The sequence below is a fragment of the Pagrus major genome, chromosome 7 (assembly GCF_040436345.1).
Source record: "Pagrus major chromosome 7, Pma_NU_1.0".
In the NCBI taxonomy this organism is placed as follows: Eukaryota; Metazoa; Chordata; class Actinopteri; order Spariformes; family Sparidae; genus Pagrus; species Pagrus major.
The window spans coordinates 15326246-15353343 of record NC_133221.1 but is presented as its reverse complement, the minus strand read 5'-3'; the positions used below and the strand labels follow the sequence as shown (position 1 = coordinate 15353343).

The 27098-nt window shown below is 42.2% G+C and overlaps 2 protein-coding genes across 2 annotated transcripts; both read left to right on the top strand.

Moving 5' to 3' along the window:
• Positions 1-324: 324 nt before the first annotated feature.
• LOC140999420 (cytochrome P450 3A40-like) lies at positions 325-7480 on the top strand. The gene is made up of 13 exons (XM_073469789.1): positions 325-452; positions 2631-2724; positions 2820-2872; positions 2993-3092; positions 3210-3323; positions 3968-4056; positions 4326-4474; positions 4566-4693; positions 4827-4905; positions 5839-5999; positions 6459-6685; positions 6771-6933; positions 7032-7480. The coding sequence occupies exons 1-13, from the start codon at positions 382-384 to the stop codon at positions 7131-7133; spliced, it is 1530 nt and encodes a 509-aa protein (XP_073325890.1). The 5' UTR covers positions 325-381; the 3' UTR covers positions 7134-7480.
• Positions 7481-10211: 2731 nt separating this feature from the next.
• On the top strand, positions 10212-27092 carry cttnbp2nlb (CTTNBP2 N-terminal like b). The gene is made up of 5 exons (XM_073471166.1): positions 10212-10282; positions 12979-13086; positions 21524-21775; positions 23138-23245; positions 24569-27092. Exons 1-5 carry the CDS (start codon positions 10277-10279, stop codon positions 25871-25873), a joined length of 1779 nt encoding a protein of 592 aa, XP_073327267.1. The 5' UTR covers positions 10212-10276; the 3' UTR covers positions 25874-27092.
• Positions 27093-27098: the final 6 nt, after the last annotated feature.

Genomic DNA, 27098 nt, shown 5'->3' with positions numbered 1-27098 from the left:
CAACAGTGACTGTGCAAAACATTTGTTTCCACCGACATACCTCATTTGTCATGGTTTTAAAATGGTTACTTAAATAATGAGAAAATATTGTTAATATTTCATCTCCTGATGAAAAAGGCAGCAATCATGAGAATATTACTCTGTCAGGACTTTTTTAGATCCTTTACAGATTACAAAGTAGTAGGTGAATGGTCACTACCTTCAGTTGCTCAGCACATTAGTACATCTAACTTGGACCACTGGGACTAACTGTGAAGATAAGATGTTGCATAACTACCACCCAGCAGCAAGCATGTTTTCCACCGTTGGGCCCGCCTCTTCTCGGACCTTAAATACTCTGACAGGAGGGAGTAGGTCAACTGAAGTCAGCAGGAGTTCAAGATGGGCTTCTATCCGGACTTTTCCATCGAGACCTGGACTTTAATAGCAATTGTCATCACTCTCATCGCAGTGTAAGTGTGTTTTGCTTTTGTTACAGTCCTCTGTGTTTGTATACAGAAGTATTTTGTCTGATTTTACAGCGTAAGTGAGGATCGAAATCAACAAGTGGGAAGTGAAGCTGTCGCAAACCGATGAGTCAGCGGATAAAATGATAGTTGATAAAAATGCATCCGAATAGACTACAAGAAATCTGAAACAGTTCATATTCACTGTTATTTGTTATTCACCTCGTAAAGATCTGCAGGTTTTCTATTAGAGCCGATGGAGACAGGAAGTGTTTACAGTATCGTTAAATCTCGGAGCTACTTCAGTTACGTCATCAACTCAAACAAACTCTATTACATAACATGTGGTGATTGTTACTGGACTAAACGTCGCAGGCAGCCGCACATCACATTCCTTGCACTATAAACAAAGGCAGAGGTTATTCCACCCTGACAGGCGCAGCAAAGTCACCAGGGCACAGCCCCACACCTGAGTCAGTCAGAGGGAGTGCACCTGTGTGGGTGCACCAAGGCTGGTTGGGCGTTGGATAGCTATTAACATAAAGGCTGCTGGATTTTTGTTGTTGTTGAAGAAATTAAGAAATAAATAAGCTTTAATAAAATGACTTGTTTTTTTAAATTACATTTATTTAGCTGATTATCAGTTATAAAACAAATACAATTCTGTGTCATTCTTTTTGAACCTGTTACATAAATTGGCCAATAATATCATTAGTAGACAGGTACTGATACCTTGTGTTTTCTCTTTATGAAGATCGAAAACTGCAGGTAAGACTGCAGAATCTTTGGGAGGGGAAGGGACTTGCGCAAGAAATGATGACATGGGACTATGGCTGGGCTGTATGACCTTGAAACAGTATCACAATATTTTTAGGCCATATTGCAAATATAATATATACTTCAATATTTTGAAATGTTCTCCAAAGCACTTCATAAATGTGAGGACTGGGCGACAAAATCAAATATCGCAGTATTTTTGACCAATTAGGCCCTACCTCGATGTTGATATTGCGACAATATTGTAGAAATAACTATTGGTGCTTAGACAATAGACTAGAATATTAACACAATGAGATTTCTGATCAATTATCATTAGAAATGGGGATGTTATGACAAAGTGGGTACAGCCAAGTATTAGAACCAGTAGTTCAGTCTGGTAAGCTCAGAAAATTGACAGCACTTTACTGTAATGCAGCCTTTAAAACTGGTATAGATAACAGTTTTGCCATGTCACGATGTAAAGACATCCAAACTCTAAGACGACATATAGTCTGATATCATGATAACTATATTTATCAAATGTATTGCGCAGTCCAACTCGGGACTTACTTGAAACCAAATGGCCTGTCACATGTCTGCTAAACAGGAACAATGGAGCTGACATGAAAGAAAGGGAGAGGTCAGTCAAGCTCAGTCTGTGCACTCCCACGCGGCCGTGAGAAGAGATTTAATCACCTTAAATAATTAAAATCACCTGTGTGAGTGTACCATAGGTGTGCAGGAGCCTTTGAATTAACAGAACCTTTATAAAATCAGTGCAATCAAATTATAGCTAAATAACATTAGGGACATTTCTGTCACAATTTGAGGGAATGTAAAACACAACTTGACTCATGACAGATAAAAAATGACGTTCACTGAGGTACAAAGAGCTGTAAAATGCATGTCATTAAATGGCTACCAGGCAGTTTTATCAGTTCTTCTAATAATGCTTTGCACTGCAGGACTGAATGTTTAGACTATACAACTTGCTAGAGCTAAAAAAAACACTTGAAATGTTGAAATGAAATAAATGCGATAAAGTAGACAGGACAAGGGGAACAGGGCAATCTATCATTTGGTTTATGGTCGGCTCACCTGACACACTGGTCTGTTCAAACTGGATAATGTCACAGTGGATCTAATTATTACAGTATGACAGATAAAGTGGTTTAACATGTAAAGTCCTAGTATTAAGAAAGAAGTACACATTATCAAAAAACTATTTATTTTCAAACGTGTTCGTGTTCCTTACACTAACCATAAAAAACAGTAAGGCAGTATGAACGAAACTCTATACAAAGACAAAGCATGAAAAGGATCAAGCCCAGAGGGATGTTACGAAAGAACAGTGGGGTAGATAAAACAACTTGGAATAACAGATGGATTTGGTGTCAGTTCTCTAATCCTGCTTATGATTCTCAGATATGGATATGCTCCATATGGCTTTTTCAAGAAAATAGGCGTCCCTGGGCCCAAACCTTGGCCGTTTATTGGGACGTTTTTGGAATACACAAAGGTGAGACACGTGATTGGTACAGTGATCTAAGCAGATACTCTGCTGATCATGGTTTTGACTGATTTGATACCTTTTTCTCTCATTTTCTTCCTTAGGGCATCCACAATTTTGACACAGAATGCTATCAGAAATATGGAAAGACGTGGGGGTAAGTGTGTGCTTATATTGTTTGTTATTAAGGAAGAGGGAGTCTTTCACAGCACACATTTTTCGTGCAGTGCTCCAGGCTGTAACTGAGTTCCTACAATATCTGCTTTTGCATTACAAGGTTGTACGATGGCAGGCAGCCTGTGTTGGCCATAATGGACACAGCTATGATCAAAATGATCTTGGTTAAGGAATGTTACTCTGTCTTCACTAACAGACGGGTAAGAAAAAAACACCAGGGGCAGTTTCCCAAGTTAATATCTCAATACTAATCGAAAAAACACAATGTCAAGAAGGCATCCTATGTGTGTGTGTGTGTGTGTGTGTGTGTGGTTTAGGATTTCGGCCTAAATGGACCATTGCGCGATGCTGTATCAATAGTCGAAGATGAGGAATGGAAGAGGATTCGCAGTGTACTCTCTCCATCATTCACCAGTGGACGACTGAAGGAGGTTTAAAAAACACTGCTGGTTTAAAGCAGACATATTATGCTCATTGTCATGTTAATAATTTTATTTTGGGTTACTACTAGAATAGATTTACATGTTTTAATTTCTCAAAAACACATCAGTTTTCTCATTCTGTCCAGTGCTGCAGCACTGTCAGCACAACTCCGTCTGAAACACTGTTATAGCTCCTGCCTCTTTAAGGCCCCTCTCTCAAATACCCAGTCTGCTGTGATTGGTCGGCTCACACACGCCTGAACCAGCACCACTCACCGTGTCAGCTTGTCAGCTTCCAGTTGGCTTCACTTCTACAGTGAATATAGTTATAAATTATGCAAATCTGTGACATGGTGATGTAGTGTGATGTCACAGAATAAAAGGCGGGACTACTGACGATTGACTACTGATTTCAGGCACTTTAGGAGCAGTATTTTCTGTGGCGGATAGGGGCTCCCATGGCGTGGATTTTGGGCTTTTTAACTTTCAAGATCTTTTACATGGACAAGAACGTATATAACACACTGAAGGAAAGGAAAAAAATGAAAAAAGCATAATAGGTCTCCTTTAACATATTTTTAATGCACACCATTTTTTTCGCATGTGCAAACATTTAATGATTTAATGTTTTTGTTATTTATCCTTTGGGGCAGATGTACACGATAATGCTGCACCACTCAAGTAACCTGATGAGGAGTCTTCAAAAGAAAGTAGAGGCAGACGAAGTCATCGAGGTTAAAGAGTGAGTAATGGTCTTGTTTGTCATGATATTTGGGCTCAGACTCTTGATCAGTATTACTCAGTTCTAATATCTGATATTGTTATTTGTACCCAACAGATTTTTATTTGTAGGTGATTATACACTAATGAAAACATGACTATGATTAACATATTCAATTTCTGCCTCTTAATCCCCTTAAATCGTACATCCTGGACCTTAACTTTTTTCCTGGTCCTTCTTCTTTTTCCAGAATCAGTTAATTGAAATGACATGTTTGCTTTCTTCTGCAGAGTATTTGGACCTTACAGTATGGATGTTGTGACCGGCACTGCCTTCAGTGTGGACATTGATTCCATCAACCATCCCTCTGACCCTTTTGTAACAAACATTAAGAAAATGGTCAAGTTCAACTTCCTGAATCCCTTGCTTGTGTTTGCGGGTATGTCAGACATTATGCTCTAACCAGAGTGTCTATCTTGTCATTTCAAGCCCTGAGTTAATGACATCTTTTCAATTCTTATTCATTTCAGTTCTGTTTCCATTCATGCTGCCAATTTTTGAGAAGATGAATGTGTCCTTCTTCCCCGCTCAAGTGTTGGATTTCTTCTACAGCTTTCTAAACAGAATCAAATCAGACCGGAATAAGAATAAACACCAAGTATGTGTCTACAGTGAACAGCTACAGTGGATTTGATAGCCTTTTTGTTGTTGGCCAATTAGTTACATTTTGTGTTCATTACCTTTCCCTTAAACACAATTGAAATAGGATGTCCACTTGTTTTGTCATGCAGAACCGAGTGGACTTCATGCAGTTAATGGTTGACGCTCGGATTTCAGAGGACAACAAAGTGGATCCAAATTCCACAAAAGGTAGAGATGGAAGTAAAGCTTGTGATTTTCTCTGAAGTCATAGCTGAGGGGTCACTTTCTTCTTCAATAAAAAGCTTTAATTTTGCTCGTACTGCAAAAGACCTTAAAAAGTTAAAAGGTCAAAGCTCCTCTCTCCCACAGAAAACACTGCTTGTGAAAGCTTTGTCAGGAGTCCCTCCTTTAATTCTGTGATTTTGTGACATCACACTATGTCACAATGTCACACATTTGAATACTTTAGCGGCTAGTTTGGCACGTAAGAATTGATCTATTACAGCTGCATTGTTGTAAGCGGTGCTGGGTCAGGCATGTGTGAGCTGACCAATCAGAGGAGACTGCGTATTCAGGAGGGGGGCCTTAAAGAGACAGGCGCTAACACAGAGTGTCTGACAAAGGGGGAATACAGCACTTCAGCACTGGACAGTATGAGAAAAACTGATGTAAACCTACTCTAGTAGTAACCAAAAATTAAATTATGAACCTGAAAATGAACATAATGTCTCCTTTAAATGTCATCTTACAAATATGGTCTTATGAATGCTTTCCATGGCAGCTAGCCGTTGACTGCTGAAGTCAAACAAAGAATCAGGTTGAAAAGTCGTGAAAGTGTTGGACCAATCAGCAAAACTACGGGGAGTCAATTGTGGGATATCCAGAATTTTTGGCTGACAGTTTATAGGAACTTTGACATTGTTTCCAGTCACAGTCTTTTACCAGTTTTAAAATCACAGTTAAAGACTAGTGACGACCCACTGAGTGCCATAATCGTCCAGTCAGATATTGGAAGGTAAAGTTCAAGTTGATTGAATGAAAGAAAGACTGCTCAGTCACAAGCTAATGCTTGTTGAGACTCTCCAGACAACAAAGTTAGGATGTGTTACTTGATTGACGTGATAGTATAACTAGTTTAATCATGGTGTCTTTGTGTTGCAGGGCTGACTGACAATGAGATCCTTGCTCAGGCCATGATATTCATCTTTGCTGGCTATGAAACCAGTAGCAGCACACTGGGATTTACATCCTACCTCCTGGCAACCAACCCTGAGATACAAAAGATCCTGCAAGAAGAGATTGACGAAACCTTTCCCGAAAAGGTCACTTGAGTATTTTTTAATTCTTCGGTTCTGGCGACAGCTGCTGCAGAAGGCAGTGTGTTTTGGGGTTTTTCATCCGTCTGTCCATCCATCCCATTCTCATGAACACAATTTTTCAGACACACCTTGAGGGAACTTCTTCAAATTTGGCAAAAAACTCACTTAGTTTTTTGTAGTCAAGACGTCAGAGATCACTGTGACCTCACGTCCGTCCAATTCATGTGGACGTGATGTCTCAGGTTACGAAATGGAAGAAAACCTCAGGAAGAGCAACGGAGGAGGCATCCCTTTCCCTGGACAGACAGATGTGAAATAGATGTTGCATGTACAGAATAGACCAACGTTACATTATACAAGTCTATAAGAGAAGACAGCATGTTTCTCACTAGAAAATATTCAATGCAGCAACTGGTTCTGTACTACTTACTAATAAATACTTTATGTTGTACCTGCCTTCAGGGTAAGCCGACCTATGAAGCCCTGATGCAGATGGAATACCTGGAAATGGTGATCAATGAGTCAATGAGGCTGTATCCTATTGCTAATCGGTTAGAGAGAGTATCAAAGGCCTCCGTGGAAATTAACGGTTTGACCATCCCTAAAGGAACTGTCACCATGGTACCAATTTACACTCTCCATCGTGACCCTGCTTTGTGGTCTGAGCCTGAAGCCTTCAAACCTGAAAGGTATACTCAAAGACCAATGGCAGGTTAAGGTCAGATTTAACCCAAATTTAGTCATCAATTTAAAATAATTGTTCATCTTTTCCAGGTTCAGCAAAGAGAACAAAGACAACATAGATCCTTATGCTTTCCTCCCCTTCGGAGCTGGGCCAAGGAACTGTATTGGCATGCGATTTGCTCTCTTGATGATGAGGTTGGCCTTAGTGGAGATCCTGCAGAAGTTCAGTTTTGTCACCTGCAAAGAGACAGATGTAAGAAGACATTTTATGGTCTGGCAGATTTTTATGTGTGATTGGGTGTTTAGAGCTCTGTTGGAGGTTCATTTGTGACACATTTCTTGTTTTCCTAGATCCCACTGGAGTTGGGTAATGATGGATTTACCACACCCAAGAATCCCATCAAGCTGAAGCTGGTCCCAAGAGAATATGTTGCCGATTCTCCTTCGAGCTAATTCTGTAACCTGTAAGGCAGTTCTCACTTTGTTTTTAAATGTCGAGCATAAAGCTTTACCTAACACCTAATTAAAAGAGAGCATTTAAAATGACAAAGCATGTTGCAAAACTTATATACTTTCATTAAGCAATTCAGTAATAAGAAAAACTTTAAAGTCTGGCCAATAACTTGGCTTGGCTAAATTCTACTAACCAAGCTGCTGCTGATGTTTGTTGTCATTCTGATTTACTGACACAGTTGTGTTTTTATTTCCATGTATTTTAAGGGACTACTGTACAATATATGATTTGTTGTAATCTTTTTGATATCTTGAATATTAAAGAATACCAATATGTGGGAGCACCATCGCTGTTTTAAATGCCTTGTCACACATACTATAGAATTGAATTGTGATGTTACCACCACTGTGTGCGTCAACTTTTGTTGCCCTAACTTTTCCTTGGTTATCTTCTCAAGTTAAATTCCTTTTATAACAGAATACAATTTAACATTACTGTTAAAAATGTTTGTGAAGACTGTTATTAGTTTATTGCAAAAACTCATTGTAGAAAGTTTACATTTGTTCAGTTGTATCAATCCAGCTTAGCTAATTTTCTACATCGTTGGTATTTTCTGGGTGGCATTGTCCTTTGCTCCTTATTTTGCACGTCAGTGAAGGTGGAGCTGAGAAGTTGTCACGAGTGTGCTTGGCTCAGGACACAATATAAACAGGCATGATCACATTCTGTTCTCCAGGCCTTTAAACTCACATGGTACGTTTGATTTATTCTGCATTAATACACACTCATACCTACATCACATTAAACTCATGGCATCAAAGACATTACTGATTTGCTCACAACCACACCTCGTTTGTGACTGAGTTTTTCATTTATTTAATAAAAGTATGTTTAATTTGGTAAATGCTTTTGATAAACCTTATATCTGTCAGTCAGTCAGTTACTTAACGTTAAAATAAACTGGTTGAATATTTCCTTTTCATGCCACTTTAAGCATTTCAGAGGTAGATATTTTACTGTATACTCCATTAAGATTACTTGAAGATTACTTTGACTTACTGCAAAATATTTTTCATACAAATGACATAACCCATTTATAATGTATGAATCTGTGTTACAAATTAAATGACCTACCAGTAAAGTAGCTAAAATTAGCTCCACCTTAACCAGCTATAACATTTAAATATTAAGTTACACATGAATGCATCAACAATAAAAAAAAATAAACCAATTTTTAATAACAATATTAATAATAATGTAATCAATACACTTACATGTTACATGTTTTTATGTAACAATAAAAATTGCGGCTTAAATAAGATTTACAGGATAATTTTATTCAGGAAAATTTAAATGCAGGATTTTTACTTGCAATGGATTATTTGTTTTTTTTCTTGCTATAATTTTACTTTAAGAAGGAATCTGAATACTTCCACCAGCAGTAAACTCACAAGCGTTGCCATTTGTGCTATCATGTTACATCAAAATACAACACTAACATACTCTCACATGATGATACAGGATGACTTGCAAAATAGGTTGTTACTGAGTTTGATGTGATCGTAATTGCAATTGTAACCGATTGTATTGCAGTGCTTTACACCTTTCCAATGTTACAGTTACTCTGGGAATATGAGACTGAACTTTGAAATATGTCATCATCAGAGCCTCACCTATAGCCTGCTGGATTTACAGTCTAGTTTGTACAAAGGCGACAATGACATGCAGGTGTGTAGTGTGAGAACACTGTTGTGGAAATCCTATTCTTTCAGCCTCAATGACTGCACACAATTGGGAGCAGATGCTTTAACAAAAAACATCTCGTCTATCAGGTTTCTGTTCCTATACCTATCAGTCGGACCGGGTCTATAAACAGGTCATAGAGCAGCACAAGTAGATAAAATCAAGAATGCCTTCCCTCTTTTCTATTCTATTTCACTGAATAACTGGCCTACTTTTAAATGTAAGGATATTATGTCTCTGAGCTTATTCCTCACTATGGCCTCACACTGATATTGTTTGACAAAAACCTAAACTACTTGCTTCAATATTTTGAGTCATGATCTCCATGTATCACTGACAAGGGCGTCAGCTGGTATCGAAAAGTCCTGGGGAGATGAGGGCTCCAATGAAAACCACATTTTTAAATAGTCTTCCGCATGTGATTTAAGGTAGATAGAGGTAGATAATTACAGCAGGGGAATAAAATGCACAATGGCACATGAAGATTAATTTAAATTCATTTGTTAGTTAATATTTTTTGATAGCCTTGCTCATGCCCAGGACAGGATGATCCCCAAAGGAAATTTTAAAAGGCCCTTTTTGGAAATAAGGTATTTTAAAAAAAAATGGTGGGGAACAAATCTTACTGATGTACAAACGTAAAGTGCCAGCGTTGCCCCCCAAATCAGGCTGATTTCATTGATCCTAGGGCTGCACACCCAAATGAGATAATAGTCGAAATACACCAAACTGAGGAAACAGGCTGAAAGACATGGCTGACATGCTCTCATCATGCTCACCCCTCGGCATGATGAGAGGTCATGGGCCATGTTGCTATACTGTCATCTGACCATTAAGGGGAGTTGAAACACTGTGTTTACACGATGCCAGCCCCTTTTCTCCACCAGGCGTCAATTTTAAGAGGATTTGAAGTAATGTATGTCTATGTTTATGGCTGTGTCTGTGCGGGAGCATAACTCACAATCGTTTCTTTAATACATCTTTGGCTTGTATTTCAGATGATTACATTATTCACTATTAACTGGAGTCGTTTGCTTAAAACTTAGACAGTTCTTCTCATTAACAAACGGGGTGAACTGCGCCATCGTTAGGACGAATCCGCGAGCACTTGACTGAGACCAAGCGACGGGCGCAAAACCCAACACTGGACGTCCGAAACAAAGAGGTTTATCCCACAAACCCGGGAACGCCCTTGTCCCCGCCCCCCAGCGAAAAGCCCGCCAGCCATTGGTCAGAACGCTGCACTACGCCCCTTTGATTGGCTGGCGGCCTCGTCCCTGAACGTCTGTTGTTCGCCCTCGCCTCAGAGCGCTTGTGACAGTGGACGGCTTTGATTCACGCTGTTGTGGAGCCTCGTTTTGGGATCCGGAGAACAATTAATGCGGCCGGAACGGAGCGCATGAAGGTATGTTTACACGGAAGGTTGTGGAGATTTCTGCTTCTGCTTTCTAGTGATTCTCTCTCCAATTTTGGCTTTTTTTCCCCCCTCTTTCTTTTTTAGTGAGAAAGCAAAAAATGCAAAAGTCCATAGACAGATCTCTGATATGTGCTCGTCCTGCACGGGGCTTTGGCATTTCTGGCTAAGTGAAACTTTACAGCCATTACAGCAAAATAGGCAGGACTTAACGCTGAATGATTATGTCAAAATAGCATGAAGATAGATGGTAGATGAGAGCAGCAGCCGCTGGGATCCAGGGGTCCTGTGTTGAGTTCATTTTCAGGCTAATGGGTGTGTGTACTTCACTGCTATTGATGCAGTATTGATTTTACCATTATCACTCCTGGCAATCTATATAGATAATGGCTAATTTGTTGTGTTGTGTGATATCTGTGACACTTAGAAATTGAACTGCATGTTGCCAGCACGGAAAATAATGACAGTCCCTTGTGTCAGACAAAGGCCCAAGACGGCAGGTGGATCCTCTGCTGTTCCTCAGCAACCACTGCGATCATTGATAGCCCTGAGCACACTGAGCAGCAGCCTGTCCTGCACTTTGAGCACGCTAGCACAGATCCTTCCTGGTTCCTCAGCCAAGATGACTAAAGTTTAACCCAGATGTTGTTTGCTATACCTGAGAGAAATGACTGTGAAGAGGGTGAAGGAAAATGAGGCGGAAAAGAGTCAACAGTTTGACATGGAGCCATTTTTGGCTTGTGTTGTCAGCTGGCTTCTGTCATGACTTGATCATTTGCTGATTTGCATTAATGTACCATCTCATGACAGCACTGTCGAGATATTTACATCCAATCAGTTTATCTACCAAGCCTCACAAAGCCAAACTGCAGCACTGCCACTTGAAACCAATGTGGGCTGCAGAGTGGGATTCAAGGATTTACCCCTGAGTGATGATTCCCATGGTGCGGGCATCCCTGGAATGCTGGAATGATTTTCCATGGAAGCTGATTTTCAGATATCATGTGACACAAAGCGAGTTTGGCCTACTTTGACAGCCCAACACATCAAACACACACTATTATCCGAGCCAGCTAATATCACAGAACTGCAAGCCACCCTCGCTATAGCCTGCACGTCAAGTAAGGAGCCAGTAAATATCTGCTGATTCACACTTTGATGATTTGTGGCGATCCACAAAGTGCACAGAGGAATTTGGACTCTGCTGCAAGAAAGTAAATAGGAGAGGAGAGGAGAGGCTGTTGCTTTCACTTTGAATACAGAAGACGGGCGACAAATTCAAGGCAGACCCAGAACAAATAAGTGGAAAAACATAACAAACGCAGATGCTTCCTTACGGGGAATGAAGGGTCACTAAGGCTTGAAAAGGATAAGGATTGTATGCTATATCCTTTGCAGAGAGCAGATCTAATGTCAACTGAACACGGGTAGATTTGGGACCCATTAGATAGAGAGTGATCGCCACCATCACAACACTAAAATCTTCTGGAGGAATGGTGTTAATCCCTCCAGCAGAGGAACAAGTCTGAAGTTGTTCTGGCAGCCCAACACCTTACCGAGACACCTTATGTGGGATTTATTTTCATCTGACACCCATCTGTATCTTGTGTAGGTTAAAGAGGTATACACACTGCATAGGAATAGCAACTGCAATAGAAGTATTGGGGCTGATATTCAGCATTTTAACAATTACCGGTATCAGTGTTGTTTGTGTCCTGTTGCTGATGCTCTGTCTGTAGTCACCACACTCACTCAATGCCCCGCCCAAAACACTATCTGACTGATTACACTTCCCAAACAAGAGCCAATTAAAACTGAATAATCAGAATCTGCAAAGTAACTAGTAACTAAAATGATCAAATAAATGTAGTGGAGTGGAAGTACAAAGCAGCAGAAAATTGTACTTGAGTGCAGAACTTGAGTAAATTGTAATCCCATCACTGCTTATTCTAAGTTTTGACACCAAGATTGAAATTTTTACTGCAAATGCGGATCAGTCATCGGTCTGCTTGATCACCAATAATCGGTATCGGACTGTAAACTCTTAAGTGATCCTGCACTGGGCTTTTGTTTTTTGACGTGAGTCATGAGAGACAGGCTGATCATTATAGCTTCTTTTGTCTGACTTCACAGCCTGTACATGATTATGACCTGAAAGTGACCTCATCCCTGCTTAAAAAAGGATGAAGCCAACTGTGTTTTCTTTTCTCTCTTTCTTTTAATTTTAAGGGTGATGTCAGCTGAGTTTGGCGTGTTATGTCTGGACCCTGTGACTAGACTGGACCTAGCTGATGAATCACAGGATACAGTGCATGGAGTGGCGGGGGTGGATAGTACATTAAAAGTGTGTGCCAGACAATTACATTTGCCTAACTCTGTTGGTATTTGGAGCACACTGAACCTGGACAGTGCAGACTGAATGGAGCAGACAGCTGTCCTCAGTCCCTTAGCAACTTAACATGCAGATATGCTAATGGCTTCCTGTTTATAACCCTGAGCACAGCCCAGTGAGACCACAGATGGGACCCCGAGTCCCATCCAATATCAGCTCCGTGCCACTCACTCACTCACTCAAAATGAACTCAGACATGCTACCACATAAATCCATTTATAATACCCAGAAGCTTATTTAACTCTTGAAATAACTCCTCTTTCTCTTTTCTCTCTCACTCCCTCTATATCTTAAGGATGAGAAGATGAACGTGGAGGCTCTTAGCCGAGCAGAGCTGCTGACTCTCCTCAGTATCTTGGAGGGAGAGCTGGAGGCCCAGGATGTGGTCATACATGCCCTCAGGGTGAGTTGGCCACTGATACACACGGATGGACATATGTCATACATATTGCAGCACACCTCACATATATAACTAATTATAACTGAGAAAGAATACAAGAAGTAACTCTGCGACCCATGAAATAATAACACGCTCTCTCGCCTGCCTTTACTGAAGGACACCAAATGAACCTGTTTCAGCATTACACCCCCCAAAAAGAATGTGAGCTAGCAGGGAGGGGATGTGTAAACAGGAAAACAGGGAAACAGAGCTAGTAAAGACAATGGCACAGGAGTCATTCTGGTTTCCCAGGCCTTTCTTTCCACTAAGCACCGACATTAATGCTGGTCACAACAGATAAAATCCTTATTTCTCTTTTTAAACTTTGTTTTTTTTCCCAATTCGGGCTCTACACAGACCCAGATATGTCCCCATTGTGTCGACACCCAGTTCAGACAGGCTGCAGTTGTTACCTGTTGTGTCTCAAATGTGCCTTGAGCAATTTTGCACTCACATTAGTTTTAATCCAGGAATATCCGCTTGCTGCTAAGCAGAAACAAAATGTTCCCTGAGGAGGAGGACTTTGGTGGCTACTTGGTACCTTGCCTAGGGTGCATAGTTTAAATCCTTGTAATAGTTGTTTGCCTCTGACAATCAGCTGCATCCAACTGCGTAGTGAGCACTTAGAAAATACAGAGAAGATGCAGTTTTTCAAGTCAGTCAGAGATTGCTGTGCATTTCCACTAATTAATATGAAGACACAGACACCTCGGACAACCTCTGATACAAGGATGTAGCGATATAACATAGTATTGAAGATATCCATGATAGTTGAGAATAAAAAACTCTTATCATGTTAATAATACAGATATGATAATACTGTGAAAATAATCCAGCACCTCTAAAAAAAATTTCACTTCTTTCTGTTCATGCTTTGTCGTAGTAGGTGGCCGTACTTAAAGGATAAGTTCACCCAAAAATTATCCACTCACTCTCATGCCAATGGAAAGTTGGGTAACATTCGAAGAGCTTCCCAGAAAAACAGTGTTGCAGCATTCTCCTCGACAACTGAAGTAGATGGGGACTTAACCTAACTAAGTCTATTAACCCTATAAGATGCCACCATACAGCTTGTTGGGTAGAATCCCAGTCTCCAGAGGCCCCGAGATCCCCAACTGATTTTAAAAGACGTTTTTTTCACTCTCCACACGCGGTTGAGCTTGTGCACCCACTTCAGATAAGGCTTATAGCTAAGTAGCTAGAGTGAAGATTTTGGCTTTAAAAAAGGTGTGAATGAGATTTCCAATTAATTTGGGATCTCGAACCTTCTGGAGACTTGGATTGCACCGGACGAGCTGTATGGATCCATTAATGAGGGTTTTTTTCAGTTGTTTTTTACATTTTAAAACAAGTCCCCAGATACTTCAGTTGTTTAGGAGAATGTTGCAACACTGTTTTGGCTGTGAAGCTCCAGAAATGTTTTGTGGACTACCTCACCCGACAGCCGATCCCCATAGCGATGAGTGGATAATGACTGAATTTTCATTTTTGGGTGATCCTTTAATGCTGGCTTTACTCAACAACAACAACGACCATATCACATTGAAGATGTCTAATGTTTAAAGATGATTTCTGTCACAGGCTTTCCTCCTTTAATCCTCAGTTTTGTGCAGTTCATTCACTCAGCTTTTCCTCGGCTACAAGGCTTCACAGTGTTTGAGTCTAGTCCAATTGTCTCTCTCTCCGTGCCTCTGGCCGCCTTTCATACTGATGACCACAGCAGCCGCTCCATGAGGCTGCCTGAGCCCTAAACGCTTGACTCATTGTCTGAAGTAGTGATCGAAGCTGTGACGAGGACAAGTAGCAACATTGACTGTCTCGGTCTAATAAACAGGCTTTGATTGTGAAGTTTATCTAGCCAGAGAGCGAGGCTTTAATCATGAGACCTGAGGGGAAGCTGCTCCAACCAGCACCAGCTCAGATGCATCTTCAGTGGCATCTGTCCAGATCTGACGCATGCAGGGTTTGAACCGAAACTCAACGCACACACACACACAGTCATTCCCTTAGGACAAATGTACAGTCGCCTTATTGTCTGAACTTCTCCTCTTTCCATATCTCTACTTATACTGCTTTCCCCCCTCTTCCTCCTTTCCTCCTTCTTATTTCCTCACACACAGCCACATTACGGGGGGTCTTTCATCTTTGACCATGACCCATGTCCTATCTGCCCACTCACTCTAACACACACACACACACACACACACACACACACACACACACACACACACTCTGGTGGTCTCTTGTGGGCCAGTTAGAGGCTGCGGTGTTTATTGTGGAAAGGATGTACAGAGTTGTAGGCTCAAATCACTGACTTCCTTTCTACCCACTGGGGGTGTGTATACCATTTTGACTGAGTGGTCCATGTTCGGGCAGATTGTGTGCATGACATGTGGCTGCAGAAGGGGTTGATAGCAGGCCAATATAGTCCAATATCGAGCTCTGTCTCTGCGCGTTGTTCTGGCACCCAGGAAGTACTGTCTGTCCCTCTCTGTCTCTTGGCTCATTTTCTAGCCTGGATCTTGATTTGCCACAAACAGTGTTTTTCTCTAACTAGAGCTCTCCCCTCTCAGTCTGTACAGCTTAAATACTGCATTGACCAAACTCGCTGTGTTTACTCGCATGTGAGGAGGGTTGTGAAAAAGGCAGGGAGGCTCTCCAATCCAAACTTTAAATATTTCCTCCTCTCAGCAGCAAGTACTTGGGATGCCTTTAGATTGCTCGGGACAACCGCATTCAGGCGCTTTTTAACCCTTCCTTCCCACCCAGAAAATCCCCTGAGGACTTGGAAGTGTATCAGTGTTTGCTTTCATTACTCATAAGATGGTGTCACCTTTGGGGCTTGTCTCTACAGATTGTTGATCGCACTGTTTTTGGCTCTCGTCACCAAGGACACAGATAAGCAGTTTTACGAGAGGGAACATTCCTGAGAACTTGACGGCAGAAACAGGTCCTGCATTCCAACAGGAGTGGCATATCTGTTGAATAGATGATTGTTTACGCCAATATTGGAACTAATGCTGTTATTGTGTTCTGTTTAATGACATAAATCCATCATAGAGCAAGTTCTCAGTAGCTAAAACTGCTTCAGCTTCTTGTAAAACATATCGCTGTTTGACAGTGGTTTTCATTCGCACTGGCAACCAGGTTTGCGGTGGTTAGAATGTTCCAGTCATGCTCAGCAGGGCCTGTTTTGTTTTTCATATGGTGTCATATCCTGTAATCCTAAAATGCTTTATCTATTTTTGCAGGCTGACGTCTTTTCCTGACTCCATAAAACAATAGGGCCTGGCTAGAGTGTGCTGTTCAGATAAGATTGTGTATTCTGTCACTGTACAAGAATCACTGCCCAATTTGGACATGTTGTCAAGATTGGTTAGGGGAAAGTATGATTAAGTAAAGAGCAGAAACTACACAGCAAAGCAGTGCCTATCTATAACACTGCAATGCACACTGGTGTATGATGTCAGTGAAGCCCTTCCAAATCAACAGCCTGAGCCCGGGGGCCTGCGAGAGTAAAGCTCTCTGACCTGAATGTTCGGTTGACATCAAAGCACCCGATGATAGCGTCTTGCTTTTATTGTTAAAAACGGTTGCACAGAACCACACACCTACACACAGCGCACCACGCACATGTTGTTGGTCGGATGCCTTTTGTCTGGAAGCCTTTCCTATCTTTAGATCCAGAAGGGTGATACCTGTAATGGTAAAAAAACTCCACCTTGTTTGCACTGAACAGGAGAGTATTTGCCTGCTACAAATAAAATAGTGATATCAGAGGTCAGGCCAAACCACGTCTGAGATAAGAAAAAAATCGCTGCTTTCTCAATGAGGTTTGTGCTTGTGTCGCCATCAGAGAGCTAATTCTGTTTATTTATTTATTTTTTCAAGAAACACCGGAGCACTTCCTTGTTCCTCCTAATGATATGCTATGCACTGTCTGACCAAAGGGTGAGAGCACCTGCTTCCATGTTTCATCAGAAACCACTGATGATAGCGTCTGAGGCTGTTAAACATTACTTGGAAGTTGTCTCATTGCACGGCCCATAAAGTAAAGTGAGGTTTTGCTTGGTGTCTGCCCAGTTATCTTAGTGCCATCTGTGGTTAATGTGTGGGTGGGAGGTGTGGAGGATACAGCTTAAGCCGTAAGTACACCTTAGCTTACACTTAAAAAAGCAAACACTTAAAATCTCATCTCTCTCTCCCTCTCTCTCTCTCTCTCTCACACACACACACACACACACAACCTTGAAACAATAGCATGATCCCTCACTTGAAACACTGATACTTAGTGGTTCTGCATCAACTGGACAAACTAATCAGTGTAACTTTAACTAACTGAAGTGAATGTACTAACCTGTGCTGTGCTGTGCTGCTATAAATGAAAAGGGGGCTATAAAGGCTCTCTTTCTCTCTCTCTCTCTCTCACCCAACTCTGTTTTCTGCAATGTCTGCGTGAGGCACTAAATTATGTTTTTGACAAACGTTTTCATTCTCCGAATATCAGTTAATCAGAGATGGAGAGATGCCACGATGTTAAGACTGAATTGAATCTTCTGAGAAATTGATCGATGGGTAATTCAGCTTCTATTTTGTTTGTGGCCATGGACACTGTTTAATAAGTTCTTGGAGTTTCCCCAGCTGACTGTTCTGTAATTTCTTAATGCTCTAATGCCCAGCACACAACAAAATGGGTCAGAGCCCTTTGTGTCTGTTTGAGTTTGCAGCCTCACCAGCTCTGTTAAATCAGATGTGACTGCCAGTGGACTGATACCCCTCACCTGCCAAGAACTGTTATTCAACACGGCTGACAAGTGGTCCATTGACTGTTTCCTTACAGAAGTAGAGCAGAGTAATTGTCCACTCCCTGGGAGATAAACTGCACTACTGAAGTCTTGCTTCTTCATCCAAGAAAACTCTGAGGCCAGAGTCATAAATCTGAACAGGATCCAACACAAGTGTGTCTGCATCTGACCTACTGTCCTCTTTTCTTTTCTCAAACAATTGCCCGAGACTTTCCCTGCACTGCAGGTTTATAATCAAGATTCTTGTTACATGAACTACTTTTTGGTTTGGCAAAGACAACCTCATTATTAGTTTATTTTGCTGTTTAAAGGTGCAAACATAAGAATAGGCCACATGTCAAATTTATACTCAACAAATAGTGGGCAGCATATCACCAGAGTAACCGCCTCATGTTGCTAACTGTAGCTGCCATTAGCTAGTTCGCTCAGTTAGCTGTACGGACTGGGAGCTTGGGGAACAGCGGAAGGTTAGCGTTTACAAAGCGAATAGGATATTTGGATTGGGCCGGACAGGGGCTAGCTGGTTAGCATGCTAACTTCAGTATATCTCTGAAAACACAATGCATAGACATCATAATTTCAAAACGGCTATTTCTTCGCATTTTGTTGATAGTTTTAGCTATTTTTTAAAATGTTTTAATTAGAATTTCAAGAATTGGCCACCTGTCATATTCATACTAAAAAAAAATAGGGGGCAGCATATCACCTCAGCAACCACTTTCTGCTGCTAACTGTTGCTGCCGTTAGCTCAGTTAGCCATTCGTATTGGGAACTCGGGGACCAGGGGAGTGTTGACACCGCTAGTAGGATATGTGGACCGGGATGAGATGGGGCTAGCTTGTTAGCATGCTAACTTCAGTAGATATCTCTGAAACAACGCATCACAATATCAAAACTGCTATTTCTTCACATCCTGATGATGAATTTTGGTCAACTTTTGAATCTTTTAAAATTCTTACATATTGCCCCTTTAACCAAAGTGAAATGTTGGAGCATCCTGATGCATTGTCCTCTGTCCTCTTGTTGCAAAGACTCTTGCACAGGACTCCTTAAATTCCATGACATTAGCTTTTCATATCTGACAGGTCTGGTCCTGCTGTCCTTTTGTCTCTGCGTCTAACTGTTCTTCTGGAGAGCGGACTAATTCACCAGGAATGCATACTTTTCCCATAACCCCCACTGCAAAGCTTCTGTATATTACGCTGGAGACAGCCAGTCATGCTAAGAACCACTTAGGCAGACATGTGCCAGCTTTGCTCATAGATGCACATGCATACTGTATATATGTCCATGAATATGTATTCATCTTCATTTTTGATTGCAATGTTGTTCTTTCAGCATGATTTTAGGAGCCAGATTAAGGGCTAAGCAGTACATTTGTAAGAGGAGATATGCACCCAGTACCATTCAGAGCTGTAATTTTGTCCTTGCTAGAAGCTTACTTCATTGTTTGAGAGTCATTACAGAGGCTCACTAAGGTAACAGGACTCCCTGGCTCTTTTCAGCTCACACAAGGACATGATTGTGCCCTAAGGCTGTAGCTAACTGACTGACAGAGACTTTTTCCAGGTGAAAAGCATCAGATTGTCTTTCACACCTCGTTAAAGCTGCGAGAATGCATCGGAGGATACAGGCTGTTGAAGAAGGAAATACCCGAGCACAACCTTTTTGATCACTCCAACATTGCATGAAATTGTGGATGAATTCTTACATACTTGATGAAAGTTAAAAAGCGTAACTGTTGATAATGAAACAGTGGGAAAAGGTATATTAGCAGCATATAACACAGCCCCTTCCCATGACTTATTTGGAGAGACAGTTGTCATCAGTAGTCGGGCAGAAATGAGAGCTTTGCAGCAGAGAGGGTTTGCTTGTTGTGCCCTCTCATAAAGAAAAGCACACTCTGTCATTATGATCAGAACTATCCCAAGAAAACCATGGGAGACCAGCTAGGACTGCTACACGCACACACATGCACACACACACACACACACACACACACACACACACACACACACACACACACACCCACACACACACACTCACACACTCACACACACAATCCAATCTCAGCCCGGCCCTTAATGGTCTGTTTAAACAGTTATTTACCTCAGGAAGCTGCAGTTTTGTCCCGAGCTTGATGAAAAAAGCCTTACAGCTTTACTCCAAAGCCCAGCACAAAAACGCGAGCACACAGCCACAAGTAAACATACACTCAGACTTTTACACACGTACACATTCAAATTCACAAAAAAAAAGGAAAAAGAGACACATACTATACTCGTACCCACTCTCACACACTGAGGCCCACTGGGTCAGCCATGGAGACAATGCACGAGACTGAAGGCATTGAGACAGTGTCTTTGTTGAAGTCCTGTAATCTCTTCACTGAGGGTCACATTCTTTGTTCAGCGGGAGAAAGAGCCTCAAATACAGCCTCCTTACTGATGCCCTCAGGATGTGTGTGTGTGTGTGTGTGTGTGTGTTTGTGTCTATGTGTGTATTTGTGCTGCCATAGCGTGTGAAAAAGAGCGGTTGACAGAGAGGCGGAAGTGAAGAGAGGCATTTTCTGAGAAACGATGATGAACAGGCAGAGGAATGCACTGCCATGCATGTTTGGGCAGGGGGATTGAAGGGAGGCCAGAGAACCGCGGTGTCTGATGAGGACTGCGACGAGACAGCGACGGCTGTCCCGAAGGCACGTGGTGTGAAGTCCGCGGCATGTGCTGACATCACTAGCCCCACCAGCTGATCCTGCATGCCTCTGGAACTCAAACCAACTCACTGTATGCAGTTAATGAGACCTCATGACGTTGTATCAGGGTGACCCGGAGCGAGGTCAATAAGGTCCCATCACGTTTCACACTGACGTTGGTTGAGCTGCAATATTTTGTCCCTCAGGGTCTCATTTTTACTCTTAAACAAGTCGCTTTTTATTCAATTATTTATTTATTTATTTTTCGGTTTAATCTAACCTCTTCATTAGAAACAGCTCTATGTGTGCGTCTGATTTCATGGCCCAGTCCTTCACCCCTGCGTCCCAGGGGAGGAGTTAACATCTGCCCCTGGTGGGGGTTGACAGTCGTGCCTCACCTCTTTGTGTTTGGGTTGAGGGGAGAGACCATCTGCTCACACTGACAATAACATCAGTCCGCAAAGATGTCCTGCACACACACACAAACACACAAACCTACTGTGGTGATATTAATACGTAAACGTATTACCTAAAAGCTCTTCTCTTGTGCGCGAGTGTGTGTATTTACATACAGTGAGTTTGAAATGAGTTACTTTGTGTTTTTCTTGGCACTGGCAGTCGGGCTTCGTGTTATATTCTTACCACATTTTTTCCTGTGCTGCAGTGTGGAAAGGAGACCTCATCCTCTCAAATCGGCGCACTGACGTACACAAACACACTGGTCATTTTCTCTGCTCAGACAGGACTGAACATGTGCATGGATTATCATACACAACTCTTGGCACCTGCTGTCTTATTGCCACTATGTTGCCTGCTTTGCTTTAAACTGTGTAGTAGAAATTAATGAAATGACCCAACAACACAATAACACGTGTGCTGTATGTTTGTGTGTATCCATCAGGCTCAGCACAGAGACGCTTTCGTCCAGGAGCGTTACGGCCAGTATGACCTCAGCGATCCATTCCTGGCCCTGCAGCGGGACAGCGAGCCCGAGGAGCGCCAGAACACGCTCACCCAGCCTCACACACACCTCCAGGGCCGGGCGGTGGGCCCAAACCCTCTGGCTGTGCTTAAGCTGGTCATGGCCCACTGCAAGAGGATGCAGGAGAGGATGATGGGACAGTTGGCTGCTGCTGAAAACAGACACAGGAGGGTGAGAGGCAATGCACACTCCTATACGATTAACACACTTTCACACGTTCAGTGAGCTCCACAGCTCGCCCATCTCAAATTTGCGTGTGGGGACGATGCCGCAGTCAGCCAGCCAGTGTCAGACTGGAGCTCACACTTGTACAATAGGCTTGTTGTGTGTGTGAATGTATGCGTGTATCTATTGGTCCCCATGATTCAGCTGTAGACTTGGCTTGGAGGAGCGAGGCAGACAGACGGCAGCCGCACCCAGGGGTGATATGCAGCTTTATCAGAGCAGAGTGTGCACCCTGAGTCATAAACACTGAAGCTATAGAATGTCTATTAGTGGACTGTAGAGAGTTGATGAAACAGACAAATCCTTGCAATTAGTGCTGAACCGAATAGTTTGAAGTTTTATTGATATTGTTGACAATTAAAACATTTCAATGCTGCACAGCTGCAAGTTTTCAACACATTACATTGTTAAAATGTAATGAGTTTGTAGTTAGCACCTACAATTACGTCTGATAAATTGTTACAGACCCGGTATTTGTGTTTACGACAGTGGTGTTGCACTCAGAAACTGTGGGTAGCGCCAAATCACACAAAATGGCAACTTCTACATAATGTTGCTTTAAACGTGGTATTTCTGCATAGTTGCAGATTAAAGTTAGGCTACACTAACATTACTAGAATTATACTATTTGTAGAATTAGATTCAAGTGGTGGCTGCATAGTATTGCCTCCGACTCATGCGATCCAAACATGTCCAAAAACTCCAGAGCTTTGTTTAGTCAAGAAGTCCAACTGAGGGGGGAAAAAAAAGATAGATGTAACCACTTAAAAACAGCATTTATGCTGTGGTTTGATCCCACTTGCTGCTTAATTGGGAACAAACAGCAGCAATCGAACAATTGAAACATTACATTTATATAATCACAATGACAAAAAAAACAGTAAATTGCTTATGTTGTTGCACAAAAGAAGGATCATATTGTGCATCTGCATTCACTTGACGCCCGGCGCTCCATTTAGTCGTATGAATCGCTTCATTCAAATTGGGAATTTTGTGTGAGTGTACTTTTAGGGTGATGACATCATTGGTCCCAAAACATGAAGAAAAACATTTGACGCTTCGTTTGAATCCACAATAGAAGCTTGTAATGAAAAGGAGGCTCTGCATCACGGGCTGAATTTGTCAGGGGCCACGTGTCACAGCAGCAATACTGTGCGGTGCAGGGAACTTCCTGTAAGGAAAATAAATCAAAGAAAGGTAATTAGCTAGTTTGAGAAGGATGTAAAATTCATGCACTGAATCCTGCAGCAAGAAATCCATCTGCATGTCGTGTCATATAATTGTTTCATTGGGCTGTATGTTTGATAGATGATAGCTGATCTGGAGGAGGAGAAACGACGGCGTGCCCAAGAATCTGCGCACAGCGATGATTTCACCTTCATGCTGCGGACAGAGAGAGACAAACTGCTGCAACAGGTATGACTGACGTGTAATAGATCAAAAAGCCCACGTGTACTGTAAGCCTCAGCAAAACTGGTGCTCACAGCTCTCACTTGCTGATAGACGAGCACATCTGGTGGAAGAGATTTTTCTGCTTCCCTTTCCCCCTCCTCTACCTGGCTGCACCGTGTCGTTCACAGTAGGGTAGCTGTAAGATGGAAGGTGCAATCCTTGTGTAACTCAGTAGGGTAGGGAGGGCCTGCCCTGTTACAGTACAGACACACACAGGCACCCGTACGCACAAGAACAGGGCTGTTCCATAGGAAACAGAGGAGGAAGAGGCCATTGTTTAGTTGTCCAGCAGCCGCGGGGCTTTATGGCCCCAGGAAACCTGAGATAATGGATGTCCATGTCTAATGCAAGGTCAGCTCACGCACGCACACTGCGAGCACACAATCAGCCACTATACAAACTTCGCTCAAGGGCCTTATGTAAGACAGGGTTCCTGAGTGTCTCCCACTCTTCCTCAAGCTTTCCCGCACGTGTTGTTTTTTGTCCACTAATCATACACCCGATTGTATTTCATCACCTCCCATTTCCCTCCATTACTCATCAAAGCTTTTAAGCTGCGTAGTCACCCTTTACTGACCTCATGGAAAGCTGAACTTTCCATAAACATGCCCTGTAAGCAAATAATTATTTAACAAGGCAGAACATGAACAACTACATGTCTTTCTCTGCCTTCTAATGCTGAAACAGCACAAACTGTCCTTCATCCCTTTTCCTACTTCTGTATGACTCAAGTGGACCTCGTTTGAATGTAGTTTATTAGACACTATGTAAGCGGGGAGGGAAACGGGAATTTGATCGCCTACAAAGGATGTCAGTCATTTCAAACCTCACTGCTTTGTGTGAGCCCTATTTTTATAAGCTTTGTGTCTAATAAACCAAATAATACATGTTTTATACCACTTGATCTGTTTCAAATCAGCTATTTGAATGAAATCATGAAGACGTTAGAGCCAGGATCATGGATGTTGTTGGCAAATAATGGAAAAATGGAAAATAATACCCTTGAAGTAGGCCTAAAACAGAGAGAAATGAGGTCCATTTAAACATTTATACAAAGACAGTCAGCTGCTGCCAATTTAATTATAGTAACAAGTGTGGTTCAAAATACATATCAGAATGTTTTACACAGAAAACTCCTTTTTTGCGAACTGTAATTTTAAAAAAAGGGGGACTGTTTCTCATCCTGTGTTGGGTCTCATGTAAAGCAGTGTTCTTTTGCCTCCTTGTGGCCAAATTTGGAAAAGCTCCCTCACACTGACTCCTTAATCTTTCTCCCTCTCTTTCCAGTTGGAAGTGGAGTGTGCAACAGTGCGAAGGTTAGAGAGGGAGCATGAACAGGCAGTCAGCCAGGTGGAGGAGTCACTGTCCCAGCAGCAGCAGCTCTCCTCATCTCTGACTCTTGAGCTCCAGAAAGCCAGCAGCCTGGCTCAGGAGGAGGCTCAGAAGGTCTCTCAACTCCGCACCTTGCTCCAAGAGGAGACCAGTGCCCTGGAGAAGCTCCGGGGGGTTCTTGAAGACGAGAAGAGCAGGGCAGCCCAGCTGGAGGCCGGGTCGAAGTGCCAGCTGGCCGAGTTCGACGCAGAGCGAGAGCAGATGAAGGCCAGGATCAGCAAAGAGGAGGAGAGGAGTAGGGAGCTCGAGAGACAGCTGGAGGAGCTCAGGAAGAGGTTAATTGAAACAGGTGGATGTAAAGAGGAGGCAAAGGAGGCCGTGACAGAGGTGAAAGAGTCGCTTTCCAAGATGATGGTGGTGTCCACCTCTGTTCAGACTGAGCCAGACGGAAAGGCAACTGTCACTCCTAAATCCACCTCACTGTCAAAGGTCAACGGCTATCACATTCATAAAGAGACAGAACTGACACAGGAAGGCAGGGGAGCAGAAAATGGAGGGGTGGTGGAGAATACAGGAGGAGTACTTTTACATTCTCCTCTTCACATTCATCCTCACCCTCATCCTCAGTCTCCCTCCAGCACAGCCTCCTCTTCCCTCTCCTCTTCCCCCATTTCCTCCCCTGTTCTTGCCAAGCGCCTGGGCAGCCCAGGCTTCCATCAGTCCTCCTACCAGGCTGGAGTCAACCAGCGTTTCCAGGCCGCCAGGCACAAGTTCCAGAGCCAGGCCGAGCTGGAGCAGCAGCAGCACGGTGGCCCTCTCTCCCCCAGGGACCTCTCGCCCACCACTTCTTCCATCCCTCCCCCACCAGAGCACAGCACAGCCAAGCAGCTGGCCCGCAACACTGTCACTCAGGTGCTGTCCCGCTTCACCAGCCAGCAGTCTGGCGTCAAGCTGGCACCAATCAGCAGCTCGCCATTTGGTACAGACTACCGCAACGTAGCAGCATCACCTCCTGGGGGGAGGTCACCTTCTTCAGGGCCTCTGTCTCCAGGCATCCGCTCCCCCCTCACTCCCCGCTCTGAGAGGACCCATCCGCCTCCGATCCCTCCCAAGAAGCCGGGCATGAGTCCAACTCCAGGCTCCCCAAGTCACTCTAGTCGGACCAGTCTCTTCCCAGAGCTGACAGGGAACTGTGGACACAGCAACAGTGGGCAGGAGGGAGCCAAGGAGCCTGACCTGGTTTTGTCTTCTAGCAGCTAACTAAATGAGTCAGGCCCAAACCAACAGTTACTGGATTCTCCATCTTAAACCCACTTCATAGCACTAATATCTAGTTGACACTTCAAAGCTGGACTGGTTCAGACTCATTTAAGTTTGTCACACCTTCAATACTACAACTTGAAGAACAATTGGAAAATAAATATTTGAAATAAAATGTAGTATATTATGGATTTTCTTTATTTGATTTAATATTTCTAACATTCATGTCTTTATTCCTTTATATAGATTTTTGTCAAAGTTTTAAGTTTTAGAATATAAATATTTATGTTATTTTCCACTTTAAACCTGTATTAAGGGTATTTAAAAAAAACAAAAAGAAAAAACATATATTAAAAAAAAAACGAAGACCTGTTTGGTCTCAAAGAAAGAAAGAGATTTTGCAAAACTTCTTTTTTCCGTTTTCTTTTAATGCTCAAATCGTCTTGTTAGAATCAAAAGAAGACTACTTCGGTCAGAAGCAAAACTGTATAACAAGTTGAAGGGCTAACGTACAGTATATGGATGTAAAGTATAGCAAATGTGTAGCTTTCACCATTTCACAATAAACTAGTGAGTAGTTTTTGTATGTTTTTCTAATGCAGTTGTTGTGGAGGGGCTCCATGAAAACAATGTTGTACTGAATGGATGGTTTACAGAATTCACAGATGATTCTTGTCTCTCTATGAATGAACTACACATGCATGTTCTGCTTTTTCTCTCTTGAACTTGTCATGAATACACTGAATCTTATCTTGAAAAGGGAGAGCACACTTTGTACTACATTACTGTAAGATACATTGTCTACACTTTGTGATATTTTGTTCAGGGAAGCTTAATCCGCCCAAATCAAGGACTATTGGTCATGAATATGTGATAACCCTTTGGGATATTCCAATAATGGACATATTGAATCTTGCTACTGTAACTGTTGTTTCTATAGCATCTGTCAAATAGTTTACTTATTGTCTTGTGTCTTGTTCTAACAGTGCTACACATCAGATGATTGTTTTAGATTTACCATGTTTTTTAAAAAAATATTTCTGGCTTTAAAACCAAGAATTGATTGAAAGCAATTGTTATTTTTGCCAATCAGTTTCAACCTGTAGTTTTTTACACCATTTGTCTGTCTCTGTCAGCTGTCTCTAGTAAATATGCATATCATGATCAGCTTCAAGATCTAGTGGTTTTAAATAAATTGAAAATGCCTTAAAAGATTGCAGTTTAC